The 21139-nt window shown below is 60.3% G+C and overlaps 3 protein-coding genes across 14 annotated transcripts; 1 reads left to right on the top strand and 2 right to left on the bottom strand.

Annotated features, from left to right (window-relative positions):
- Positions 1-678: 678 nt before the first annotated feature.
- Positions 679-21026, top strand: SLC2A4 (solute carrier family 2 member 4). Of its 10 annotated transcripts, none has more exons than XM_090055657.1 (10): positions 823-995; positions 15494-15616; positions 15718-15890; positions 16029-16153; positions 16597-16875; positions 17181-17368; positions 17724-17828; positions 17916-18017; positions 18710-18928; positions 19572-21026. In XM_090055657.1, exons 1-10 carry the CDS (start codon positions 942-944, stop codon positions 19773-19775), a joined length of 1572 nt encoding a protein of 523 aa, XP_089911783.1. In that variant the 5' UTR covers positions 823-941; the 3' UTR covers positions 19776-21026. The 10 variants fall into 10 exon arrangements, with proteins under 10 accessions (XP_089911780.1, XP_089911779.1, XP_089911783.1 ...); XM_090055662.1 differs by lacking the exon at positions 823-995 and adding an exon at positions 10790-10921; XM_090055663.1 differs by lacking the exon at positions 823-995 and adding an exon at positions 10798-10921 and having other exon boundaries at positions 15497-15616.
- On the bottom strand, positions 1399-3936 carry ELP5 (elongator acetyltransferase complex subunit 5). 3 transcript variants are annotated; one of them, XM_090055770.1, is made up of 8 exons: positions 3823-3936; positions 3528-3588; positions 3374-3454; positions 2876-3063; positions 2441-2634; positions 2276-2368; positions 1872-1996; positions 1399-1752 (listed from the first exon to the last, which is right to left on the bottom strand). In XM_090055770.1, the coding sequence occupies exons 1-8, from the start codon at positions 3872-3874 to the stop codon at positions 1653-1655; spliced, it is 894 nt and encodes a 297-aa protein (XP_089911896.1). In that variant the 5' UTR covers positions 3875-3936; the 3' UTR covers positions 1399-1652. The 3 variants fall into 3 exon arrangements, with proteins under 3 accessions (XP_089911896.1, XP_089911895.1, XP_089911897.1); XM_090055769.1 differs by lacking the exon at positions 3823-3936 and having other exon boundaries at positions 3528-3706; XM_090055771.1 differs by lacking the exons at positions 2276-2368; positions 3823-3936 and having other exon boundaries at positions 3528-3706.
- CLDN7 (claudin 7) lies at positions 7113-10877 on the bottom strand. The gene is made up of 4 exons (XM_090055811.1): positions 10655-10877; positions 8360-8524; positions 8029-8113; positions 7113-7768 (listed from the first exon to the last, which is right to left on the bottom strand). Exons 1-4 carry the CDS (start codon positions 10875-10877, stop codon positions 7612-7614), a joined length of 630 nt encoding a protein of 209 aa, XP_089911937.1. The 3' UTR covers positions 7113-7611.
- Positions 21027-21139: the final 113 nt, after the last annotated feature.

The following is a 21139-nucleotide window of genomic DNA, read 5'->3' as shown; positions in this document are numbered from 1 at the left end:
AGGGGGGTGGTCTCTAAGAGGGAGGGGGGTCTGGGAGGTCTTTAGGGGCCAAAATTAGGGGTGGAGGGAGGAGAAAGTGAGGATTATAAGGGGGGAGGGCTAAAACTAGGGGAGAGGGGAATCTTTGAAAAGGGGAAGGAAAAACAAGGGGGGAGCAGAAAAGAAGGGCTTCCGAAGGGGAGGGGAAAAGGGGACTTCTAAGGGGAGAAGAGACTGAAATTAAGGGGGGGGAAGGGGGAAAAGGGGGGGGTCTCTGAGAGGGGGGAGGGGCGGGGGTGCTCTGAGGTTGGAGGGTCCCTCAGAGGAGAGAGGGGTCAGCCCCGGCGGTGGGGGAGGGGCGGGCCAGGGGGGCCCTGGGCCGGGGTCCGCTCGGTGCCGTCTCAGTCGCTGCCCGGCCCCTGGCACCGCCGCCGCCACCGGCGGAGTCGTTTCCGGCGGAACCCCTTCCGGGTCGAGGAGAGACAGGTGGAAGTGGCGTTGAATTTCCGGGTGGGGAGCGGGAGAAAGGTGGGACAACAGCAAGTGCCGGGGTGGGGGCATGGGCAAAAAAGGGGTTTGGAAAGAACTCGGGCACCCGCGGTCGCCGCCACAGCGCACGCGCAGCCCCGCTCCCTCTCCTTTCCATTGGCCCGCGGCGCAAGTCGGCTGCTAGGTTCCGCCCCGCTTCCCAGGGACAAAATGGCGGCTGGGTCGCGGCTGAATGCACTTCCCAGCAGCCCCTGCGCGCCTTGCCGGCCTGGGGGCAGGCACAAACGCCTGGGAAGGGTGGGTTCGCCAAAACGGCAATGCCCCAGAGGCAACTTTGGGTATCCGGGGGCGGGTCAGAGCCCGGGGGTGGGCCTGGACCTGCTGACGGTAGCAACCCCGCACTTTAACCCTTGCACTCCCTCCGAAGAGCTGCAAGTGCCCGGCGCCGTCCAGCCCCTCCCCGCCTGCGGGACATGCCGTGTCCCCGCCAGAGACACAGGAGGAGCCGTGGAACAGGGCGGCTGCCGGTAGGGCGTGGCCTGTGCTAGGGGAGGGGGCGAAGCTCCGAAGGGGCGTGGTCAGATTCGTTGGGCTGCGGTGGGAGGAGCCAGAGGTGGGGTGGGCAGGGCCAAAAAGCTGCACCCAGCCTTCAGGCCGGGGCCAGAGCTGAAGCAGAGGGAGGCTGCTCAGTGAACGGGCATGGCCAGGAGATGCCATACCACCAAGGGGCGGGGCTAAGAGGTGTTAGGAGCCAGCAGAAGAAAGGGTGGAGCTTAGCTGCCACCCCCACTCCCCACAAAGAGGGGTAGGGTAGACCAAACCCACAGGTGTCCAGGCTCCCTATTCCTGCCCTCAACAGACCCAGGTGTATACCAGACACAAAGGACTCTAGTGTGGGTGGAGGGGTGCTTCCCAAAGAACAGCAACCAATTAAATGTTGGCAGCCAGCTTTATTAAGGCCTCTCCCACCCACCCCCTCCAAAAAAAAAAACCAGGGAGGTTGGGGCAGGAAGTGACACTGGCTAGAGGGGGGGGAAAAGAGGATGTAAGGGGGGGCTTTCCCCTCCAAGGGGAACACTGAGCCCCCCACCCACTTCACTGAGGTAACTGGGGCTCTATTTGCCCCTGCTCCCCCAACTGGGGGGGGCATGGAAGTCCAGGGGGAGCAAGGGATTCCCCCCTGTTCACACATCCAAGTCATCATCAGGGTCTTCGTCATCCAGGTCATCCCCAGGGTCCGGCTCATAGAATATCTGCCCCCCCTGGTCCAACACCGACAACTTCCTGCCCAGGGTGGAGGGCAAATAGGGTTAGATCCCACCCAGAAATAGTGGGGGGACATTAGTGGGAGGGGACTGACATCTCTTCCCCCCCACCAAGCACTTGGTTGTGGGGGCACTGACTTGCAGGGGCTGAAGTGGAATGGCAAGGGCACTGCATCCCGCACCCGCCGCTGCTCCACTGACACCCCAGAGTTGAAGGTCAGCTGGGCTCTGGGGTCGAAGGTCAGCCGGGTGCCGGGGTGAGCCTGGAAGAAGGGGGGGTAGAGCAGTGTGTGGCAATCAACCTGTCAGCCCCCTACTGAGCCACACCCCTCAATCTCCACCCCACCCTCTAGACCCTACCCTTGTCCTCCAGGCCACACCCCAATCTTAGACCTGCCCTGAGCTCCACCCCTAGCTCCAGCCTCTAGACCTGAACCCCACACCCTAGTCCTCTGCCCAACCCCTTTCCTGCCACCACCATACTTCTCCACTTCTCTATTCCTACCCCTGCCCCTGCCCCAGCCCCATCCTGGGGGTCTCACCATTGCATCCTCATCCCTCAGGGGGAACATGGGGCCCCGGGGCTCCTCCACAGACATGGGGGGGCATCCAGGCTGGAGCATATAGTACTCCTCCTGCAGAAGGGAAGTGAAGCCAGTGGGGGAGACCCCCCAGTCCCCTCCATAACCCTCCCCCACTCCACTGACCTTGGTGATGACTTTGCCACCTCTCATGCGCTGCAGGACAGAGGCGAGGTGGGGGGCACCGGGACCCCGCCACAGGCCCTGGGAGGTGGGAGCCAGAGCCACCACAACCCGGGCCAGCGAATGCAGCACCCCCAGCAGGCCCGGGGGATGCAGGTCAGCATGGAGTAGCGCCAGTGTCCGCTGCACACGTGCACCTGTTTGGGGGAGCAGGACCAGGCTCGGGACTCAGAAGTCCAGACACCCAGCCCCCTGCTGGCACCCCCCAGCAGCCACTCCTCTCACAGAGAATCCAGCCATCCAGCCCCCCCAGCTCATACCCTCCAGCCCCCACTCTCCACCCAGAGAAACCAGGCATCTGGGCCCACAGCCTCCCATGCTCTCACCCCGCAGCCCCACCTGCCCTCCAGGGGACCCAGGCATCTGGGGCGGGGGTACCTGCCAGGGCCCGGCACACGGACGGGCTGGGCTGCCGGAGCAGGATCCAGCTGAGGGAGTCCATCACCACAGTAATGGCTCCCCCTGGGGTCCCCCGGAGCCCCTGGAACCAGGACTCCTGGGCTCCCAGGGCCTCAGCCCCCCCGGTCCAGCCCAGGGGGTCATGAAAGTTATCATGGTACTGCACCCTGGGGGGTGGGGGAAGAGAATCAGAAGTGAAAGGTCAGTTGACTGGAGGGGTTCAGACTGCTTTGCACATTCCCAGCAGCAAGGCATTGTGGGTAATGGGGGGAGGTCACAAACGAGCTGGGGGTTCCCCCCACCTGGACACCTGGCTTCTTTCCCTAGACATCCTGGGGTGTTGGGGGGGGGGGGCAGGAAGGATTCCCCATGGTATGGAGGGGTGGAGCCATGGGAAGGGGGTATCCCTGGGTCACAGCAGAGTGAGACCATGTGGGGGAATCCCTGGGTCACAAAGGCGGGTGGGGGGGCACTCACCGAAGGGCAGCACTGAGGCCCAGGCCCCCCCGAAACTCCTCCTCCGAAACCTCAAACCCAAAGACATGGATGCATTCACCCCTGGGGATAAAGGGGGCAGGTTAGGGGGGGCTGGGGGTATCAGGGGGACAGGGACAATTGCGGAGGCACCCACCTGCAGGCTGCAGCTGCCACGAAGCTCTGGAGAAGGCTGCGGCCTTCACAGCCCACGGTGTCTAGAAAGCCCCGGGTGGGGGGGGCAGTTAGGGAAAGTTTTGACCCGTGCCTGCCTTCCTGATGCCCCCCGCCCCCCTCCAGTTGCCCGCAGCCCTTCCCCATTCTCTCCTGCCCCCCCACTGCACCGTACCCCCAGCTTGCCCCTCCCCCTACTGCATTCTACCCCCTCCTACTCCCTGACCCGCAACCCCCACTTCCTTTATTGCCACCCTCTCCCTCTCCCTCTCCCTCACCCTCCACCAGAACCAGGCCCTCTGCAGCCCCTTCCACCAACTCCCCAAGCATGATCCCCCCGCCCCTCGCGGCACGGCGCGTTCTGATGACGTTAGGGACGGGCACCAGGCGGCACGATTACAACGCTTTGCTGTTCTCTTTTCCCCGCCCCTGGGGGTCCCGGCGCGTTACGTTGGCGTCACTGTACGGCAATTGCGCTGGGGCTGAGGCAGGGGCCTTCTCTGGGCGCCGCCATGGGGCACATAGGTGTCTAACGGAGTGCCTACTCAAAAAGTCATACGATTGAGAAGGACGGGATAAAGGGCTAAGCAGGCCTTAGTGACATAGGTAGGGGGGATTTGGACCCCCCCCTCCATTCACATGGAGGCTTCATTTGCGGGGCACTGTTTTTCAGTCCCTGAGACAGTGCCTCAGCCACCATCTTGTCCCAAGGATGCCCACCTGTGCCCCTAGAAAGACCAGAGGGAATTGGGTTTAAAGATCACAATTTCAGGGGCCCCTTAGGGAAAGAAGGGCCCCCTGAGCCCCTGTGTTTACAAGGAAATGAGAATTCGGCATCCAGGTCCTGCTGTTGCCCGTCAGCGCCTCAAAGGCCCAAGGCCTTCCCACCTCGAGGACCCCACACACTACCTGTAGGTGCAGTCTGTGTGCACCGCCCTGTAACTACACTGTGTGTGGGAGACCATCTCCCTCTCCCTAGCTATAGCTAAATTGTGTGTTTACACGTACACTCTCAAAGTCGAGTGTGTGTGTGTGTGTGTGTGTGTGTGTGTGTGTGTGTTGTACAATCTAGCTCCAGGCAGCGTTTCTCTTGTGCTGTCATACACAAGCCCACACCCACAATCTAGCCAGAGAGAGAGACTGCCTATAGCTAAATTGTGTGTGGGAGTGAGAGGGTGAAACACTGCCTACAGTTGGATTGTATTTATACACATACACACTAGCTATAGCTAGATTGTCAGCGTGTCTGTCCATATGCATGGGTATACACATACAACTACCTATATGTGTGGATGTGTATGCGTGAAACCTTACCTGTAGCTAGTTTGTATATACATAGATGAGGGAGAGGAGAGGAGAGGAGAGGAGAGAGATGTGTTGGGGGGAGGCAGCATACACAAATACAGTTTAGCTATAGGTAGGGTTTCTCTTGCATGCAACACACACACACACACCCCTGTAAATAGACAATATGTATGTCTCTGCACATATGCACAAGCTATAAATGCAGGTATGTACAACAATTGAGATCTAAACACGCACCACATCTAATTAACTACAGTAATGTCACACATACCTGTAGATTGTATGCCTACACTCTGTCTATCTACATGTGCAGGTGTACAATTAAGGCCTAATACATAGTGTATTTAATTGACTTCAGTAATAGGACACACACTTTGTACATATGCAGTGAGCATACCCACAAACACCTGGATACAGTCAGCATGTGCAACTGTCTATTAGAAATGTGTGTACACAGTGTACACATAGCTATTATTATAATCTAGCCACACACAATTGCTTACAAACATGCAAGGACACACTCTAGTGTGTGCATGTGACTATGTGTGCTTGCACATGTGTGTGAGAAACCCTACTTATCACTAGATTGTATTTGTGTACACATGCACCCCAGTACATAGGCAGAGTCCACACACACACACTCTACATTCCAGGTGTGTACAACTATTGAGATTTAATAGTAGTTAAATAGATTTGGTATGCATTATGATGCACACACTCCATAAACAGTGTGCCTCCCCCCAATAGTGTGTGCAACTTATCTATTAGACACAAGTGCACACAATAGCTGTGTACACACTCTATCATTTAGCTACACACACTAATTGCTTATTAGTAAATGTTAGGGTCAGAAGGGACCTGAGAAGATCACCGAGTCTGACCCCCTGCCTGTGCAGGAAAGAGCACTGGGGTCAAATGACCCCAACCAGGTGTTTGTCCGGTCTCCTCCTGAAGACCCTCCCAAGGTAGGGGAGGGCACCACCTCCCTTGGAAGAACATTCCAGATTTTGGCAACCCGCACCAGAAAGAAGTTTTTTCTGATGTCCAACTTAAATCTCTCCCATTTGTGGCCATTATTTCTAGTTCCTCCAAGGGGTGCCCTGGTAAACAGAGCATCTCCTATTCCTTTACTGCTGCCTGATGAATTTGTAGGCAGCCACAAGATCCCCACTCAGCATTCTCTTGTGGAGGCTGAAGAGACCCGGGCCTTCAAGGCCCTACAAGGAGAGATTGCCTACAGGGCCCCAACCATGAGTAGCCATCCTCTGGACCCCCTTAAGGTTGTCCACATCCTTCTTAAAGTGCAATGTCCAGAACTGGATGCAGTACTCCAACTGTGGTCTGACCAGTGCCAGAGAGAGAGGAAGTTTCACCTCCCTGGACCTGTTTATTTTGTATAAGCAGATGCATCATCAAGTGAACTTAGCTTTATTGATCACTTCATTCCATCAACAACTCATATTTATCTTAGAGTGAACAGTGACTCCAAGAGCCCTTTCTGCTGCTAAGAAGGTCCTTCCCCAGTCTGCAAATGCGCTGGTGATTCTCTCCCCCCCAGTGCAGCACCTTGCACTTGTTCTTCTCAAAAACAAAGTTCATACACACCCCTTCTAGTGAGGGTGTGCGAGCATGTACAAATACAATCTAGCTGGAGGTAGGATTTCTCTCATGCAGAAAGATTGTATTCACGCATACACACATTTACGACTAACCAGTTGTACCTAGCTATTCTCATCATCTAGCCACACAAGTGCTCTAATGGATACACAGTCACACATTAACTGGAGACAGAGTCTAGCTGTAGGTAGCATCTCTCTCAAAACAGCTGAACTGTAGTTGTACACCCGCTCCTCCACTGTAGCTACAATGCATGTGTATATGCACACACAGCCACACCCAGATTGAGAGCTAATATTTGAACAATTGTTTAGCCTATAGCAATGACACCCCTCCTGCACAGAGGCAGTGCGTGTGTGTGGGGGGGGGGGGAGAAGAGAGAGAAAGGACAGACACAAGGGGAGCTGGAGGACTTCCAAGGGCTGACAAATATAGGCCCCCAGACAAGCCCCATCTGCCAAACAAACCCTTTACAGTGAGTTTTTGGGGGTAAACCCCCCCATTTGAGGCAAAACTGAGGCTCTACTCCAAAGACAACCCCCCCACACACAAAAGAAGAGAGTGGGACATGGGCATGTTCCAAAACACATGGCCGATTTATTCTGTACAAACCACCCCCCCACCCCCCCTGGAAAAAAAAAACAGATACAACACAGCCTTGCCCAAAACTCAGAGAAACAGATTAAAACCTCCCAGAAAATGCAGTCGGGGGAGCCTGGGTGGTGCAGAGATACAGCCACTTCCGGGGTGCAGCACAGCTCGGTAGAACAGGGACCCCTCACCCAGCTCTGGGGCGGGGCACAGCTGGGGACCTCATTATAAAAAGGCACTGAGATGCAGCCAGCTGTGGGTGGGTCCTGGCTAAGTAGAACAAGGACCCTTCCCCTAGATCTAAAAATGCAGCCAGGTCTGGGGCGAGTCATGGTTGCATAGAAGAGGGATCCCCTTATAAAGGCACGGAGATGCAGCCAGCTCTGGGGTGGCTGAACCCCCAGATCCCCCCCAGAAAACACCCACATACACAGATCCAAGCCCTTGTCCTGGGAAATTGGGATGTCCCCCCATATCCACCAGCAGGAAGGTGGGGGTCTTAACCCTTTGTGCCCTGGTGAATTTCAGGGGGGGTGGATAAAAGGTAGGGGGGGCTAGACATATTCGCGGTTGCTGGAGGCTGCCTTGCTCTTGGGATACTGCGCCCGGGGTCCTGACTTTCCAGGGCAGGAGCAGGAGAGCAGCCCCCCACCCAGGAGAGTCAGGGCGGAGCCAGCCCAGGCCATGAAGACACCCGACCCAAACTCGTACCTGGAAAAAGAAGGGAAGGAAAAGGGTTAAAAAGAGGCCCTGCCCCTTAGGGAAGTCAACCACACCCCTTCCCAGACCAAGGCAGCTAGTCCTGGGGTGGGTCCCCACTACATAGAACAAGAATCTTTCTCGTGGCTCCAAAATACAGCCAGCTCTGGGGTGGGTCATGGCTGCATACAACAGGGAACCCCTTTATAAGAGGCACTGAGATGCAGTCAGCTCTGGGGTGGGCCCTGGGACACCCCCTGCCTCATACTCACTTGGCATTCATGGGTACTGCAGGGTTGTAGAAGTCAGTGATGATCTGATGCCCATACCAGGAGGCAGCCACAAGCCCAGCCAACCCTGAGGGGGGAGATATGGCCACGTAGAACATCCAAAAAGGGGAGGGGGGGTTGTGAAACAGCCAGCTCTGGGGTATGGCACAGCCAGATAGAACAGGGGACCCACAGTGGAGATGCAGCCAGCTCTGGGGAGGATCCTGGCTGCATGGAATAGGGGACCCCCTCCCCAAGACACAGCCAGCTCTGGGGTGTGGCACAGCCAGGTAGAATGCAGCCAGCTCTGGGGCAATGCTGGGGGAGGGCTCACCAGCCACCACGTAGACGAGGCCACCCGTTATGGCAATGCGTGCCTTCTGCACCTTATCTTCGCTGCCGCAGCGTGTGCACTTCATGCCCATGATGGCAATGGCCAGTGCCACCAGCCCCAGCACCACTGCCACCACCATCAGTGCCCGCGTGGCCTGCAGGGAGGCTGGAGAGCAGGGGTGGAAAGGTGAGGGAGAGCCGAGGCGACCGGACTCCCAATCCCCCCCGCAAGGAACCCAAGCGCCTGGGCTCCCCACAGTGCTTTACGCCCCTCCCCCTCACAAACAAACATGGAGAGGACCAGGCATCCAGGCTTTTATGGCCCAGTGTCACAAGGAGGCAGGTTAGACTTTGCCTCCAGGGAACCCAGGTGTCCGGGCCAACGCCCCAACCGACCCAAGCCCAGAGCACCCAGGCATCTTGGCCTCCAGCCCTCCCCCCCTTTGGGCAAACCAGGGGTCCAGGCCTCTCCCCTCCCCAAACATCCCACAACCCCTCCTCCAGGAAACCCAGGCATCCGGGGCTCCCAGTCTGGCTGCTCTGACCAACCCTCCCCCGCCAAAGAACCCAGGCATCTGGGACCCCAGCTGTGGGAGGGGATTGGGGAGGTAGAGGGGAGCTGGGGGCCTGGACACCTGGGATCTCTGGGGAGGGTTGTGGGGGCGCAGCTCAGAGCAGGGTAGGGAATACACCTGGGTTCCCTCCAGGTGAGCACAGGATGTCCTCCCCCCCAAACACCTGCTAGGGGGTGGACTTTGCCTCCAGGTGCTTCAAATACAAACACCCCCAGGGCAGTTCCACACCACAACTGCCCCCCACCCCTCCCCCACCTAGCATGACTCACCCCCAGGCCGCACCCCCCTGCACAAAGGGTCAGTTTCAGTGAAACCGGGAGCGAAACAGGACACCTGGGATGTGGTGGGGGGAGCAAACACCTGGGTTCTCAGTGTGGGGAAATGAGGTCTATGGGGGGCTTAAGCAGGGGACCAGATGTCTAGGTTGGGGCGGGGGGGTGAATGGTGGTTGGGAGCTAGGAGGCCTGAATGTCCTCCAGCTCTGGGAGGTGGGAAAGAAAAAGGCAAAGCCCGGAGGCCTGGGTTCCTTATCTCAGGGCATGCTAATCTTATCGGGCCCTGGCCTGTGGGAAAACACAGTGGGTTTGGGAGCCCGATAGTAAACCGCAGAACCGCTGGCTACTCCCCCCCACCAGACACCCGGCTGAAGGGGGCCCAGATGCCCTACTTCTCACCTGCTCTTGCCCCCCACAGAACAGTGGGGTCTATAGGGGAAGTCAGAGCCCAGGGGAGTTAGGAGCCAGGACACCTAGGTTCTTGGGGGGAGGGTATTAGGCTCTATGTGGGGGCAGGACCCAGGAGGATTGGGATCCTGGATGCCTGGCTTCCTTCCTCCCACGGCAGGTGCAATGAAATCCATAGCTCCAGGATAACATTCCCGAGCACCCGGGTCTGGGACTCGGGGCAGGGGACACGGACGCCGACTCCTGGGCTCTCTAGGAGGGTCTTGGTGGGCCTGGGGCCCGGACACCGGGGTTCTCCGGGTGGAGGGGGCTGGGAACCGGAGCAGGGTGAGGCCGGGAGCCTGGGTTCTTTCCCAGCCTGGGGATAAAGGAAGGTGGCAGGGTGTGGCCGGGCCAAGCCAGGCCCAGGGCTATCTCCTGCCCCCCCAGTGACTTCATACACCTGCTGCTCAGAGAACCCAGACGTCCAGGCTCTCACTCAGAGAAGCCAAGTGTCTGGGGGTCCCAGCCCCCCACTCTCACCTTCCCACCCCCCAGAGAACCCAGGTGTCCGGGCCCCGTCCCCTCCCCCCAGGGCAGGGCAGGGCCGGGCCCCCGGAGCTGTTCAAATTCCTTTCCTGCTTCCGTGAGCAGCCTCGCCCTGGGGGAAAGGGAGACAAGCCAGGTGTCCGGGCCCCCAATCCCCCTGGGCTCCAACCCCCCTATAGACCCTGATCCCCCTGGGCTTGACCACCCCCATAGACCCCGATCCCCTCCCAGAGAAGCTGGGCTCGCAGCCCCTGCCCCCGCAGCGGACCCAGGCGTCCGGGCGGGGCCGTCCAGTCACAGGCACCTTTTGTCCCCAGACCCGGCTCGACCGGCCTGGTGGGTTGGGGGGTGGGGAGGGGCGCCCAGGCGGCCGGGCGCGCGGACCCGCCTCCGCCACTGCCCTTCCACCCCGCGCCTCCCCGTGCGGCCCCCCACTCGCCCCCGCAGTACCCCTGCTCTGCCCCAGTGGCCCCACTGCCTCCCCGGCCGCTCCCAGCGCCCCCCGCTCACCGCTGAGCGCCAGCAGGGAGTCGTAGGTCTTGCACTGGACCTGGCCCGTGCTCTGGCTGGCGCAGGACATCCACAGCCCCTGGTACACGGCCACGGCCGTGATGATCGTGTCGCCCGCGTAGGACGAGACCCGCCACTGGGGCAGCGCCGTGGCCAGCGTCAGCGCCCCCCAGCCCAACAGCGCCAGCACCAGCCCCAGCGCCTGCAGCCCCGCGTTCGCCATGGGCCGACCGGGCCCCACTGGACACACCCCCACACCTGCACCAGGTGCGCCCCGCACAGCGATATATAGCGGGCCGGGGGCGGGGCCGGTGATGTCGGCGCCTGCTGGGCGTGGGGGGCTGATTGGCGGACGGGAGACGCTCGCTAGTCCCTCCCTCATTCATGGGACCCCCCCCATCGATGGCTGCAGGTCGGGAGCGAGGGGCACCCGCAGGGCTGCCCCCACCCTCCAGCCCCTCCCCCATTCATGGACCCCCCCCCCATGCAGTCCCCCCAACCCCCGCAGCCCCACCCACAGTGATGGGACCCCAGCCCCTACCTCATTCACAGGACCCCCTAGCCCCGCCCCCATCGGTGACTGCAGGTCAGGAGTGAGGGGCTCCTCCTTCATTCATGGGACCCCCCCATGGAGACCCCCAGGCCCCCACGGATGGGACCCCACGTGGAGCCCCCTAGCCTCTCCCCCATTGATGGGACCCCCCACGGAGAAACCTAACCCTGCCCCCATGTAGCCCCCCTCCCCCCCGTGATTCACCCCCAGCCCCGAAACCGGGCAGGTCGGCATCAGTTGCCCCGCGCGCGGCCGGAGTGTGCGTGTGTGTGTGGGGGGGGGGCTGCGTGTATCGGGGCTGTCAGTGCGTGTGTGCTGCTGTGTGCGTGTGTGTAACGGGGGTGCGTATCGCTGTATGTGTAGCAGGAGGGGGCATCTCTTGTCTGGGTCCCGTGTATGTGCATTCTGTATGGGGGGATGCGTGTTAGTATGTGTGCGCGCGCGCGCGTATTTGCGTATCTGTGTATGTGTATGGGGGAAGTATCAGAGTGTGTGTGTGTGGGTGTGGGTGTGTGTGGGGTGGGGGCGGGTGGACCTGCTCCGATATCGAGGGAGGCGGTGAGGCAGGAAGAGCTAGAGTAGGGGAAGGGGCGGGGTTAGGTGATGTCACCGCCTGCTAGGTATGGGGGGGAGGGATGGGGAGGGAGATGGGATGAGACCCCCCCCGGCCCCGCCCCCATTGGTGGCTGCAGGTTGGGAGTGAGGGGTACAGCGCTGCTCCTTCATTGACCATCCAGCCCCTCCCCCATTTATGGAAACCCCCCGCCCCACCCCCATTGATGGGACCCCCTCATAGCCCCGCCGCCATGTACCCCCCGCCCCATGATTCACCCCCAGCCCTGGAAGGGTAGGTTGGTATCAACGGGCAGGGCCAGAGAGAAAGAGAGAGAGAGTGTGTGTGTGTTTGTGTGTGTGTGCGCATGCACGTGTGCAGTATGCCTGGGACCCACATATCTCTCGCCTGGGCTCTTTTTGCCCCCTTCCCCCCATATCGGAGCAGGTGATGCAGGGCAAGTGCAAGGACACACCCCCACGGATGGACACGCATACTATACCAATACACAAATATACTGGGGCCTGGCGCACACACACACGCTGATACACCCCCCCATACAGAGATACATAACCCTGTTACACACCCACCCACCCACCTGCACACGAAGGACCGAGGTGTCTAGGACACACATGCACACCCCCCCCCCAGGGTCAGGGGTTGCAGGGGGGTCCATAGCAGGCCCTGCTCTATGACACCACTGTGTCTGTGTGTGTGATCTTCACTTAGGTTTGTGTGTAGTTATGTGTCTGTGTGGGTGCGTACATGAAATGGGTGTGTGTCCGGCCCAGATGCCTGGGTCCTCTGTGTGTGAGTGGGTGGGTGTAATGGGGGGGTGTCAGTGTGCTGCTGTGTGTGTGTGTGTGCGTGTGTGTGTGCGTGCGCGCGCAATGGGGGTGTATATCTCTGTGTATGGGGGGTATCAATGTGTGTGTGTGTGTGTGTACCAGTTCATGTATTTGTGTATTGGGTGGGGGGGTATCCTAGATGCCTGGGTCCCCCCCAGTGTGTATTGGGGGTTGTCCCGAAGGCCTAGGTCCCCTCAAACCCCAGAGACCCCCAAGACTCACCAGACCCCCCCACTACCCCCAGCCAGATTCCCACCCCCCTGCCCCCATACAGGACCCCCCACCCCAGGACCCCTGGCAGTTCCCCCGCGGCCTCCAGGGGGCAGCCTTGTCCTGTGCCCCCGCCATGGGGGGAAGAACCCAGGTGTCGTCCCGCCCAGCGGCCTGAGGTCTTAGTGCTGTGCAGTGCGGGGAGGGCAGGGGTGCAGTGTGGAGGGACCAGGTGTATTGTGTCAGATTGTGTTATGTGGGGTGGGGTGTGGTGTTAAGGTGCCGCATGGATGGATGTGCCTGGCATGGTGCCATGCAGTGTTGGGGGCTGTGGTGCTGTGCCCTAGTGTGTGGTGCAGCCTGGAGGAGTGTGGGCATTCTGGAGTCACCTGGCGGTGTGTGTGAGGCCTGCTGGGTGGGGGGGGCAGTGTTGTGGTGCCCTGTGGCGGTGTGTGTTGTGATATGTTGTGGGCCTGCCTGGTGTTGTGCAGTACAGTGTTGTGTTGGGAACTGTTGTATGTTGTGCTGTGTCAGTGTTGCTGAGTCACATGTGAGGCTTGTGCCACCCCCATGTCTCTGGTCCCAACAGGTGCTGCCTCCCTCATCACACACACACACCCTCCCCCCCCCTCTCCAGAGCCTGGGGGCAGCAGTGAGTCACCCCCACCACCCATAGCCCAGGCAGAGCCCAGTCCCCTGCCCTCCCCATATGGAACCCAGGGTTGTGGGACTGGGGGTGGGGGGGATGGAAATGCTGTGCTGGCCCTTTAAATACCCCCAAAAAACTACCCTCCCCTGACATTTGACAGCTTAAGGGGGGCTAAAAATACCCCCCACGTGACCAGCTGGAGGGAACCCAGCCTCTGGGCCACCCCTCGCCACAGAGGACTCAGGGTCCGAGCCCCGCCCCACTCTGACCCCCCCAGCCCTCCCAGTAGTGGGGCCACAAGGAACCCAGGCTGCCGGGGGGGCACCTGAGAACACAGCAAAGAGCTGCCCCCACGTGGCCAGCAGGGGGCGCCCCCCAATGCCATAAGGAACCCAGGCATTGCCCCTTCCCTAGGGAGAACCCAGGCGTCCAGGGCCCTATAAGGTCCTTCCTGGGGGCGGAGCGGGGTGGGGTGGGGGGGGGGGGGGCAGACTCTCAAGGACTTGGTGCCTCACACTCCTGCCAGGCACAGCCCAGGGAGCCCAGGCACCCACCCCCCCGCCCAGCTTTGGGGCCCCCCTGGGGGTCTGGGGGTGCAATGCCAGCCGGCTTCCAGCAGATCCACCAGGAGGAGGAGGAGGAGGAGGAGGTACCCGCATACCTGGGTTCCCTGGTTGGGGCTTGGATGCCAGGGTTCACTCTCGGGTCTGGGGGGTCAGATCAGGGGGACAGGGCCCAGAAACCCAGGTTCTTGGTAGAGCATGGTGGGGGGCAGTGCGGGGGGCAGATCAGGGGGATGGGGCCCATGTGTCCAGGTTCAGTCTGGGGGGGTCAGATCAGGGGTCTCAGGCCTGGACACCTGGTTTCCCTCTGGGGTCTGGGGGGGTCAGATCAGGGGGATGGGGCCCGGACGTCTGGGTTCTCTCTGGAGGTGGGGGGGCAGAGCAGGGGCCTGGATGTCTGGGTTCCCTGGGGGAGGTCTATGGGGGGTTGTGGGGGCTGGGTCTAGCCTTGCCTCCCCCTCCCTTTCCCGGCACTGTGACTATTTTTACCCCGGCTGTTGGATAACTTGGCCCCCAGGAACATGGCCACACGTGTGCCGGGAGGACACTGCATGTCAGTCGGTACATGCGTGCAGAAACGTGAAGCTGGGGGGGCACAGGCCCAGGGGTACAGCACACGTGTGTGCAAGCATGTCCCTGGCCTGGCACATGCCAGCCCATTTCAGTGAGGGGCACCATGGTGGGGCAGGGGCTGCCAGTCGGGAGTGAGGGGCACCTTTGCAGGGGCTGTAGGTTGGTAATGAGGGGCATCAATGGCAGGGTGTGGGTTGGAAGTGAGGGGCATTGGCAGGACTGCCCCCCATCCTGTGTCTAGTCTGGGTTTTGCCCTAATAAGGCCAGTCTCTGCTGTGGGGGGGGGTGCGGGAAGGAGCTGTGACTCATCCCGGGACAGCAACAAGGGGGGTGGACAGGACCGAGAGGGGAAACTAAGGCAAAGAGGGGTGGAGGGGGCTTCTCCCATTCCCTGCTCCCCCCCAAGAACCCAGGTTTCTGGGCTCCCAGCCCCACCCCCGCAGTCTCTCACCCCATCCCAGAGAACCCAAGTGTGTGGGGGGAGCAGGATGCAACCAGCTGTCTGGGGGGGAAGACCCCATGAGAACAGCTCCAGCCGCCTCTATTAACCCCTTGCTGCCCCCACTCCTGATTGGCTACCACTCTGGGACCCAGGCCTACTCCCCCCTGACCCCCCCCATTGCCTGGGGGTGTGGGCAAGGCTTCCCCAGGGGTGGAGCATAGAGGAAGGCAGTGAAGTGTAGTGGCTAGAGCTGCATCCCCCAACAAGGCTGAGAGCTTCCCCCAGGATGGTGGAGGGACAGGGGGCTGTGGGTCGGGAATGAGGAGTACTGGCAGGGTTGTGGGGGCAGGAGACTGTGGATCATGAGTGAAGGGCACCAGCAGGGCCTAGGGAGGGGCAAGGGGATGTGCTCTTCCTTCAGTGCCTTTTTGCCCCCCTTTTGCCGCAGCAGGACAGTGAGGGGCACAATGAAGCTGCCATCACCCCCACCCTTGTCCTCTCTGTCTTTGCCGCTGTCCTCGGCTCCCTGCAGTTCGGGTTCAACATTGGGGTCATCAACGCCCCCCAGAAGGTAGGGGGCTGTGGGTCGGGAGTGAGGGGCACTGGCAGGGCGGGGGGGGCTACAGATCGAGAGTGAAGGGCACCACTGACTCATTTCCCCGGCCCCCCCAGATCATTGAGCAGCACTACAACGCCACGTGGATGGAGCGCCAGGCAACCGACCCCCCAGTGCCCATTGATCCTGCCACCCTCACGACCTTGTGGTCCCTTTCAGTCGCCATCTTCTCCATCGGGGGGATGGTCTCCTCCTTCTGTGTCGGCTTTGTCTCTGAGTGGCTGGGAAGGTGCAGCAGGGGGCACCAGGGATGCAGGGGCTGCGGGTCGGGACTGAGGGCCACCATCAGGGCTGGGGGGACAGAGGGGATGCAGGTTGGGAGTCTGTGAGTTGGGAGTGAGGGGCACCATGCTGACACCCCCCACAGGAAACGGGCAATGATCGCCAACAATGTCCTGGCATTCGTGGGTGGCGCCTGCCTGGGCCTGGCCAAGCTTGGCCGCTCCTACGAGCTTGTCATCATTGGACGCTTCGTTATCGGCGCCTTCTCAGGTGATGGGTGGGGCTCCAGCCAATGGGGGTGCGGCAGGGGGCAAGTCTTCGGCTCCATGGTTGCCCTGGGCACCAGCGCTGCAGGGAGATGGGTGGTGGTTCCCGTGGCTGGTGGTTGCCACCACTGTGGGAGATGGGTGGTGGCTTCAGTAGGAGCGGGGGTGCCATGGGTGAGAGTTGCCATGGTGGCATTGGGTAATGGTTGCCATAGGTGATGGTTCCTGTGTGTGATGGGCATTATGAATAATGGCAGCGTTAGGTGATGGTGGCAACAGCTGCCCCCAGTGATGTTTGCCATGGGCAACTGTTGCTATGGGCAGCGGGTGCCATGGGCATCTACCGTGTTTGCCCTGGTGGGGGATGATTGTTATTGCTGAGGGTTGCCACAGGTGTCCTTGGTGATGGTTGCCACAGGCAATGACCTACCCTCCTCTCCCTCCCAGGCCTGTCATCAGGGCTGGTGCCGATGTACGTGGGCGAGATCGCGCCGACGCGGCTGCGGGGGGCTCTGGGTACGCTGCACCAGCTGGCTGTGGTGCTGGGCATCCTGGGAGCCCAGGTGCTGGGCCTGGACACACTGCTGGGCACGGCCGAGCTGTGGCCGCTGCTGCTGGCGCTGACGCTGGTGCCCGCTGCTGCCCAAGTGCTGCTGCTGCCCTTCTGCCCCGAGAGCCCCCGCTTCCTCTTCCTGGTGCGTGGCAAGGAGGCCAAGGCCAAGGAGAGTGAGTACTCCCAGAAGCAGGGCCTGCAGGAGAAGGGGGAGAGGCCTGGAAGCAAGTGGAGGGACTTGGGGTGGAAGGAGAAGGGGTTTAGGAGCAGAGGGAGGGGACTGGAGGGGAGGGGGAAGTACCTGGGTGTAGGGGGAGTGGCCTTGAGGGGAGGGGGCTGGTGTGTGTGAGCATGGGTGGGTCTAAGTGCCCCCCCCATCTGTCCCTCTAGCTAACCAGCATTTCTCCCTGCCCCTCCCCCCGCACGACTGCTGCACCCACCCATGCCTGTGCCTGTTGCCCGGGGTGCTGTGGGGCAGGCCTGGTGCGGCTGTGGGGTGCACGCGGGGCGCCGGGGGGCCTGGCAGAGATGAAGGCTGAGGGGCGGCGCACGGCGGCCGAGGGGCGGGTCTCGCTGCACCGCCTTCTGTGCTCCCCAGCGCAGCGGCAGCCCCTGCTTGTCGCCATCATGCTCCAGCTCTCCCAGCAGCTCTCAGGCATCAATGCTGTGAGTGGGGGTGGGGCCTGGGGGGAGATGGGGTCTGGGAGTGTGGAGGTGGGGTCTGGGATATAGGGGTGGGGTTTAGGAATAAGGAGGTGGAGCCTAAGAAGAGGGAGTGAAGCCTGGGAGATAGAGGTGGGGCCTGTGAGGGGGTGGGGCCTAGGACTGGGAGGTGGGGCCTGAAGGGATGAGGGGGGGACCTCAGGTAAAGGGGCAGAATGTGGGAACTAGGGGTTGGGGCCTGAACAGGTGGGGCCTGGTGGGGGGAGGATCTATGAAAAGGGGAGGAAGCCTGGGAGCTAGGGGTGGGTCCCAGCAGAGGGGCGGAGCCAGTGCCTCTGATCCCACTGCCTCCCCCCAGATCTTCTACTACTCCACCAGCATCTTTGAGGTGGCTGGCGTGGGGCGCCCAGCCATGGCCACCATTGGGGCTGGCGCAGTCAACACTGCCTTCACTGTGCTCTCGGTGAGCCCTGCCCCCTCCCCTGGAGCCCTGCCCCCTCCCCCTGGAAGCTCCACCCCCCTGCTAACCCCCACTGCCGCCCCCGTGTAGCTCTTCCTGGTGGAACGTATGGGGCGCCGCACGCTGCACCTGCTGGGCCTGGGTGGGATGCTGGGCTGCGCTGTGACCATGACTGTGGCCTTGGCCTTGCTGGTGAGTATGATAGGCACTGGGGACCCTGGTTTGATGTCCCTGGGTGGGTGGTGCTTACCCACTCCTGCTGCCCCCCAGGACCACATGCCAGTCATGAGCTATGTGAGTCTGGCAGTCACACTAAGTTTCATAATGTTGCCCTCATTCCCTCCCACTGGCTTGGCGTTCCCAGGTGGGCGGTGGTCAACACTCACCTGCTCCCGACAACCCAAGGACCAGGTACTGGCCATGAGCTACTTGAGCCTGGCAGCCATGCTCGTCTTCGTAGCTTTGGCCTTGCTGGTGAGTGGCAAGGGGTCCTGGGGACCTCTGGACCCCCTCCTGCTGATCTGGCATCCCCAGGTGGGTGGTGGTGATGCTCACCTGCCCCCACTGCCCCCCAGGGCCACGTGCCAGCCATGAGCTACTTGAGCCTGGCAGCCATACTGGTCTTCATAGCCTTGCCCTTGCCCCTTTCTGCTGGCCTGACGTCCCTGGGTGGGCGGCAGATATTGTTTACCTGTCCCTACTGTCCCCCGGGACCATATGCTGGCCATGAACTACGTGAGCCTGGTGACCATGCTGGGCTTTGGAACTTTGGGTTTGCTGGTGGATGGCAGGGGGCAGAGGGGACCCCTGGCACACACACCCACCAGCCTGGTGTGCTCAGGTGGGCAGCAGGCAACACTCACCTGCCCCCGCTGCCCCCTCAGGACCGTGTGCCAGCCATGAGCTATGTGAGCCTAGCGGCCACGCTGGGCTTCGTGGCCTTCTTCGAGGTCGGGCCAGGCCCCATCCCCTGGTTCATTGTGGCCGAGCTGTTCGGGCAGGGCCCGCGCCCAGCTGCGATGGCGCTGGCCGGCTGCGCCAACTGGACCTGCAACTTCCTCGTGGGCATGACCTTCCCTGCCCTGGCCGTGAGTGCCCCCGGGGTGGGTAGGGGCAGGGCAGAAAGGACAAATAGGTGGGGAGGGGATGTGGGTGCGGGTGTGTATACCCATGTAGGAGGTGTGTCTGTATGCACAAGCACAAGTAGGTACGTGTGTGTGCATGTGTAAACACATAAGTAGGTTTGTGTGTGTGTTCCTACAGGACGAGAGGGGGTATGCACACCTGCATGAGTAGGAGAGGGGGAATGTGTATGCATGTGCATGCACAAGTGGGTGCGTGCATGCTCAAGTACATGTGTGTATGCACATTTGGAAGTAGGTGACTTGTATGTACATGCATGCATATGATGTGAGCGTGCATACACACAAATGGGGAGGGTGTGCATACATGTGTGCACATGTGCAGCTGTAGAAGGTATACGTGTATGTGTGTCCCCAATACTGCGGGGCGGGGTGCGCACGTGTGTCACACATGGCGATAAATGTAGGGCAAGAAGGGAGGGGTGTGTGTGGGTTGCATACACCCGGGTTCCATGCCTGTGCATCTGGGATGCAAATAGGAGTAGGATGGTGATGGCCAGACAGCTGTCCCACTAGGGGGTGGGGGTTAGGGTTGTAGGGGCAGAGCCTGGTGGGGAAAAGGGGCACGGGCAGGGCCTGATCTCACCCTCTGCCCCACCCCCAGGATGCCTGCGGCCCCTATGTGTTCCTGCTCTTCGCGGGGCTGCTCCTGGCCTTCTTCCTCTTCACCTACTTCAAGGTGCCTGAGACACGGGGCCGGACCTTTGAGGAGATCACGGCCACATTCCAACGCACCCCGTCATTGCTGGACCGCGAAGTCAAGCCAGGCACTGAGCTAGACTGCCTCGGCCCCAATGACTGTGCCTGATTGGGCAGTGATGCAGGGTGTGGTGCTGGGGATCCGCGGCCAGAGGGGGTGCAGGGAAGCTGGACTCAAACCCACAGCTGGACAGAGGCTAGAATCAAATCCACATCCAGCCAGGAAAGATGGGCAGAAACAAAATGATGACCCTGGGATTTGAACCCAGGGTCAGCTGGAGGGGTGGGGACAGGGGTTCGGGCCCTGGGAGTTCAATGCTGTGCACATATATGTATTGCAGTTGCCTTTGGTGGGGGGAAATTCTCCCCCCATTTGGTTTTATTTTTGGGGTGGGGGGTCAGATAGTATGGGGGCAGAAGGGGAGGCTGCACCTGGGCTTACTTAATCCAGGTGCAAGCGGTGACATCTGCTCCTCCATGGGCAGGGGGACATCCTGGAGAAGCAGCTGGAAGAAATCTGAGGGCAGGAAGAGAGGTGGGGTCAGTGCCACGGTGGCCACAGAAGGGCATAGGCCGCTAGGTGGACACCCATTGTGGTAGCCAAGAGGTTGGGCTAGATGGGACAACACTGACTTGAGCGTCCTGGCCATGGAGATATCTCCATCCTGCTGCTTCACTTCTTCATTGGGAAGTTCTTCCTTGCTGGCTTTCAGGCATTGGAAGACCCCCTTTTCTAGCCTCAGTCTTCCTTTGGGCCTGCTATTGTGAATCCTTTTGGGTCATCCCCATGCTGGACTCTTTCCAATATCTCCACTTCCTCCTTGGAGCGTGGGCTGCTGAAATTTGTCACGGGAGTCCCTAGGGCTACCAGGTCAAGACGCTGGCTAATGCATCAACGTGTTAGGTGGTGGTCAACAGAGAAAGATGGGTGGAAGACCAACAGGGCATAATGTTGCACACAATGCCGACAAGGCAAGAAGGGAGTAGGTCAATAGGCGAAGACGTTGGATGTAGGTGGGGGGGGTGGATGGACATCGATCAAGCATCAGAGGAGGAATGTCCCATTGCTGGAGGGATCCTCAGGACAACCTAAGTGCCTCATTACTCCTAAACACGTTGTCCTACACAAGATGGCACACCCAGCAATTCAGGAATGGTGGAGGGGAACCAGAGACCAAGGTAGAAGATGCCTTTGGGTCAATTGAAAATGGGATGTGAAGGAGGTATTTCAATTTGGTGGATGAACTGCAGTAACCCCCAGAGCATGACTGAGGTCTCCTGTATCCCTGCAAGATGGCCAAAATGTTCTTTTGTAAATATAAAATGGAATTAAACGGTGGGGGTCGGAAAAAAAACCAAACATGGATGCATCTAGATCTCTGTCCCCATAGTACATCGGCCATTCATTAACTATTCATGAGTTTCTTCCATTGGAGGGGAAAAGGGATTTTGTTTTCAGGAGGGGGAAGCGCT

The sequence above is a fragment of the Crocodylus siamensis genome, chromosome 6 (genome assembly GCF_052110815.1).
Source record: "Crocodylus siamensis isolate JL-2025a chromosome 6, ASM5211081v1, whole genome shotgun sequence".
Classification (NCBI taxonomy): domain Eukaryota; kingdom Metazoa; phylum Chordata; order Crocodylia; family Crocodylidae; genus Crocodylus; species Crocodylus siamensis.
The sequence above is the reverse complement of the archived record's forward strand: the minus strand, read 5'-3'. Positions and strand labels throughout refer to the sequence as shown.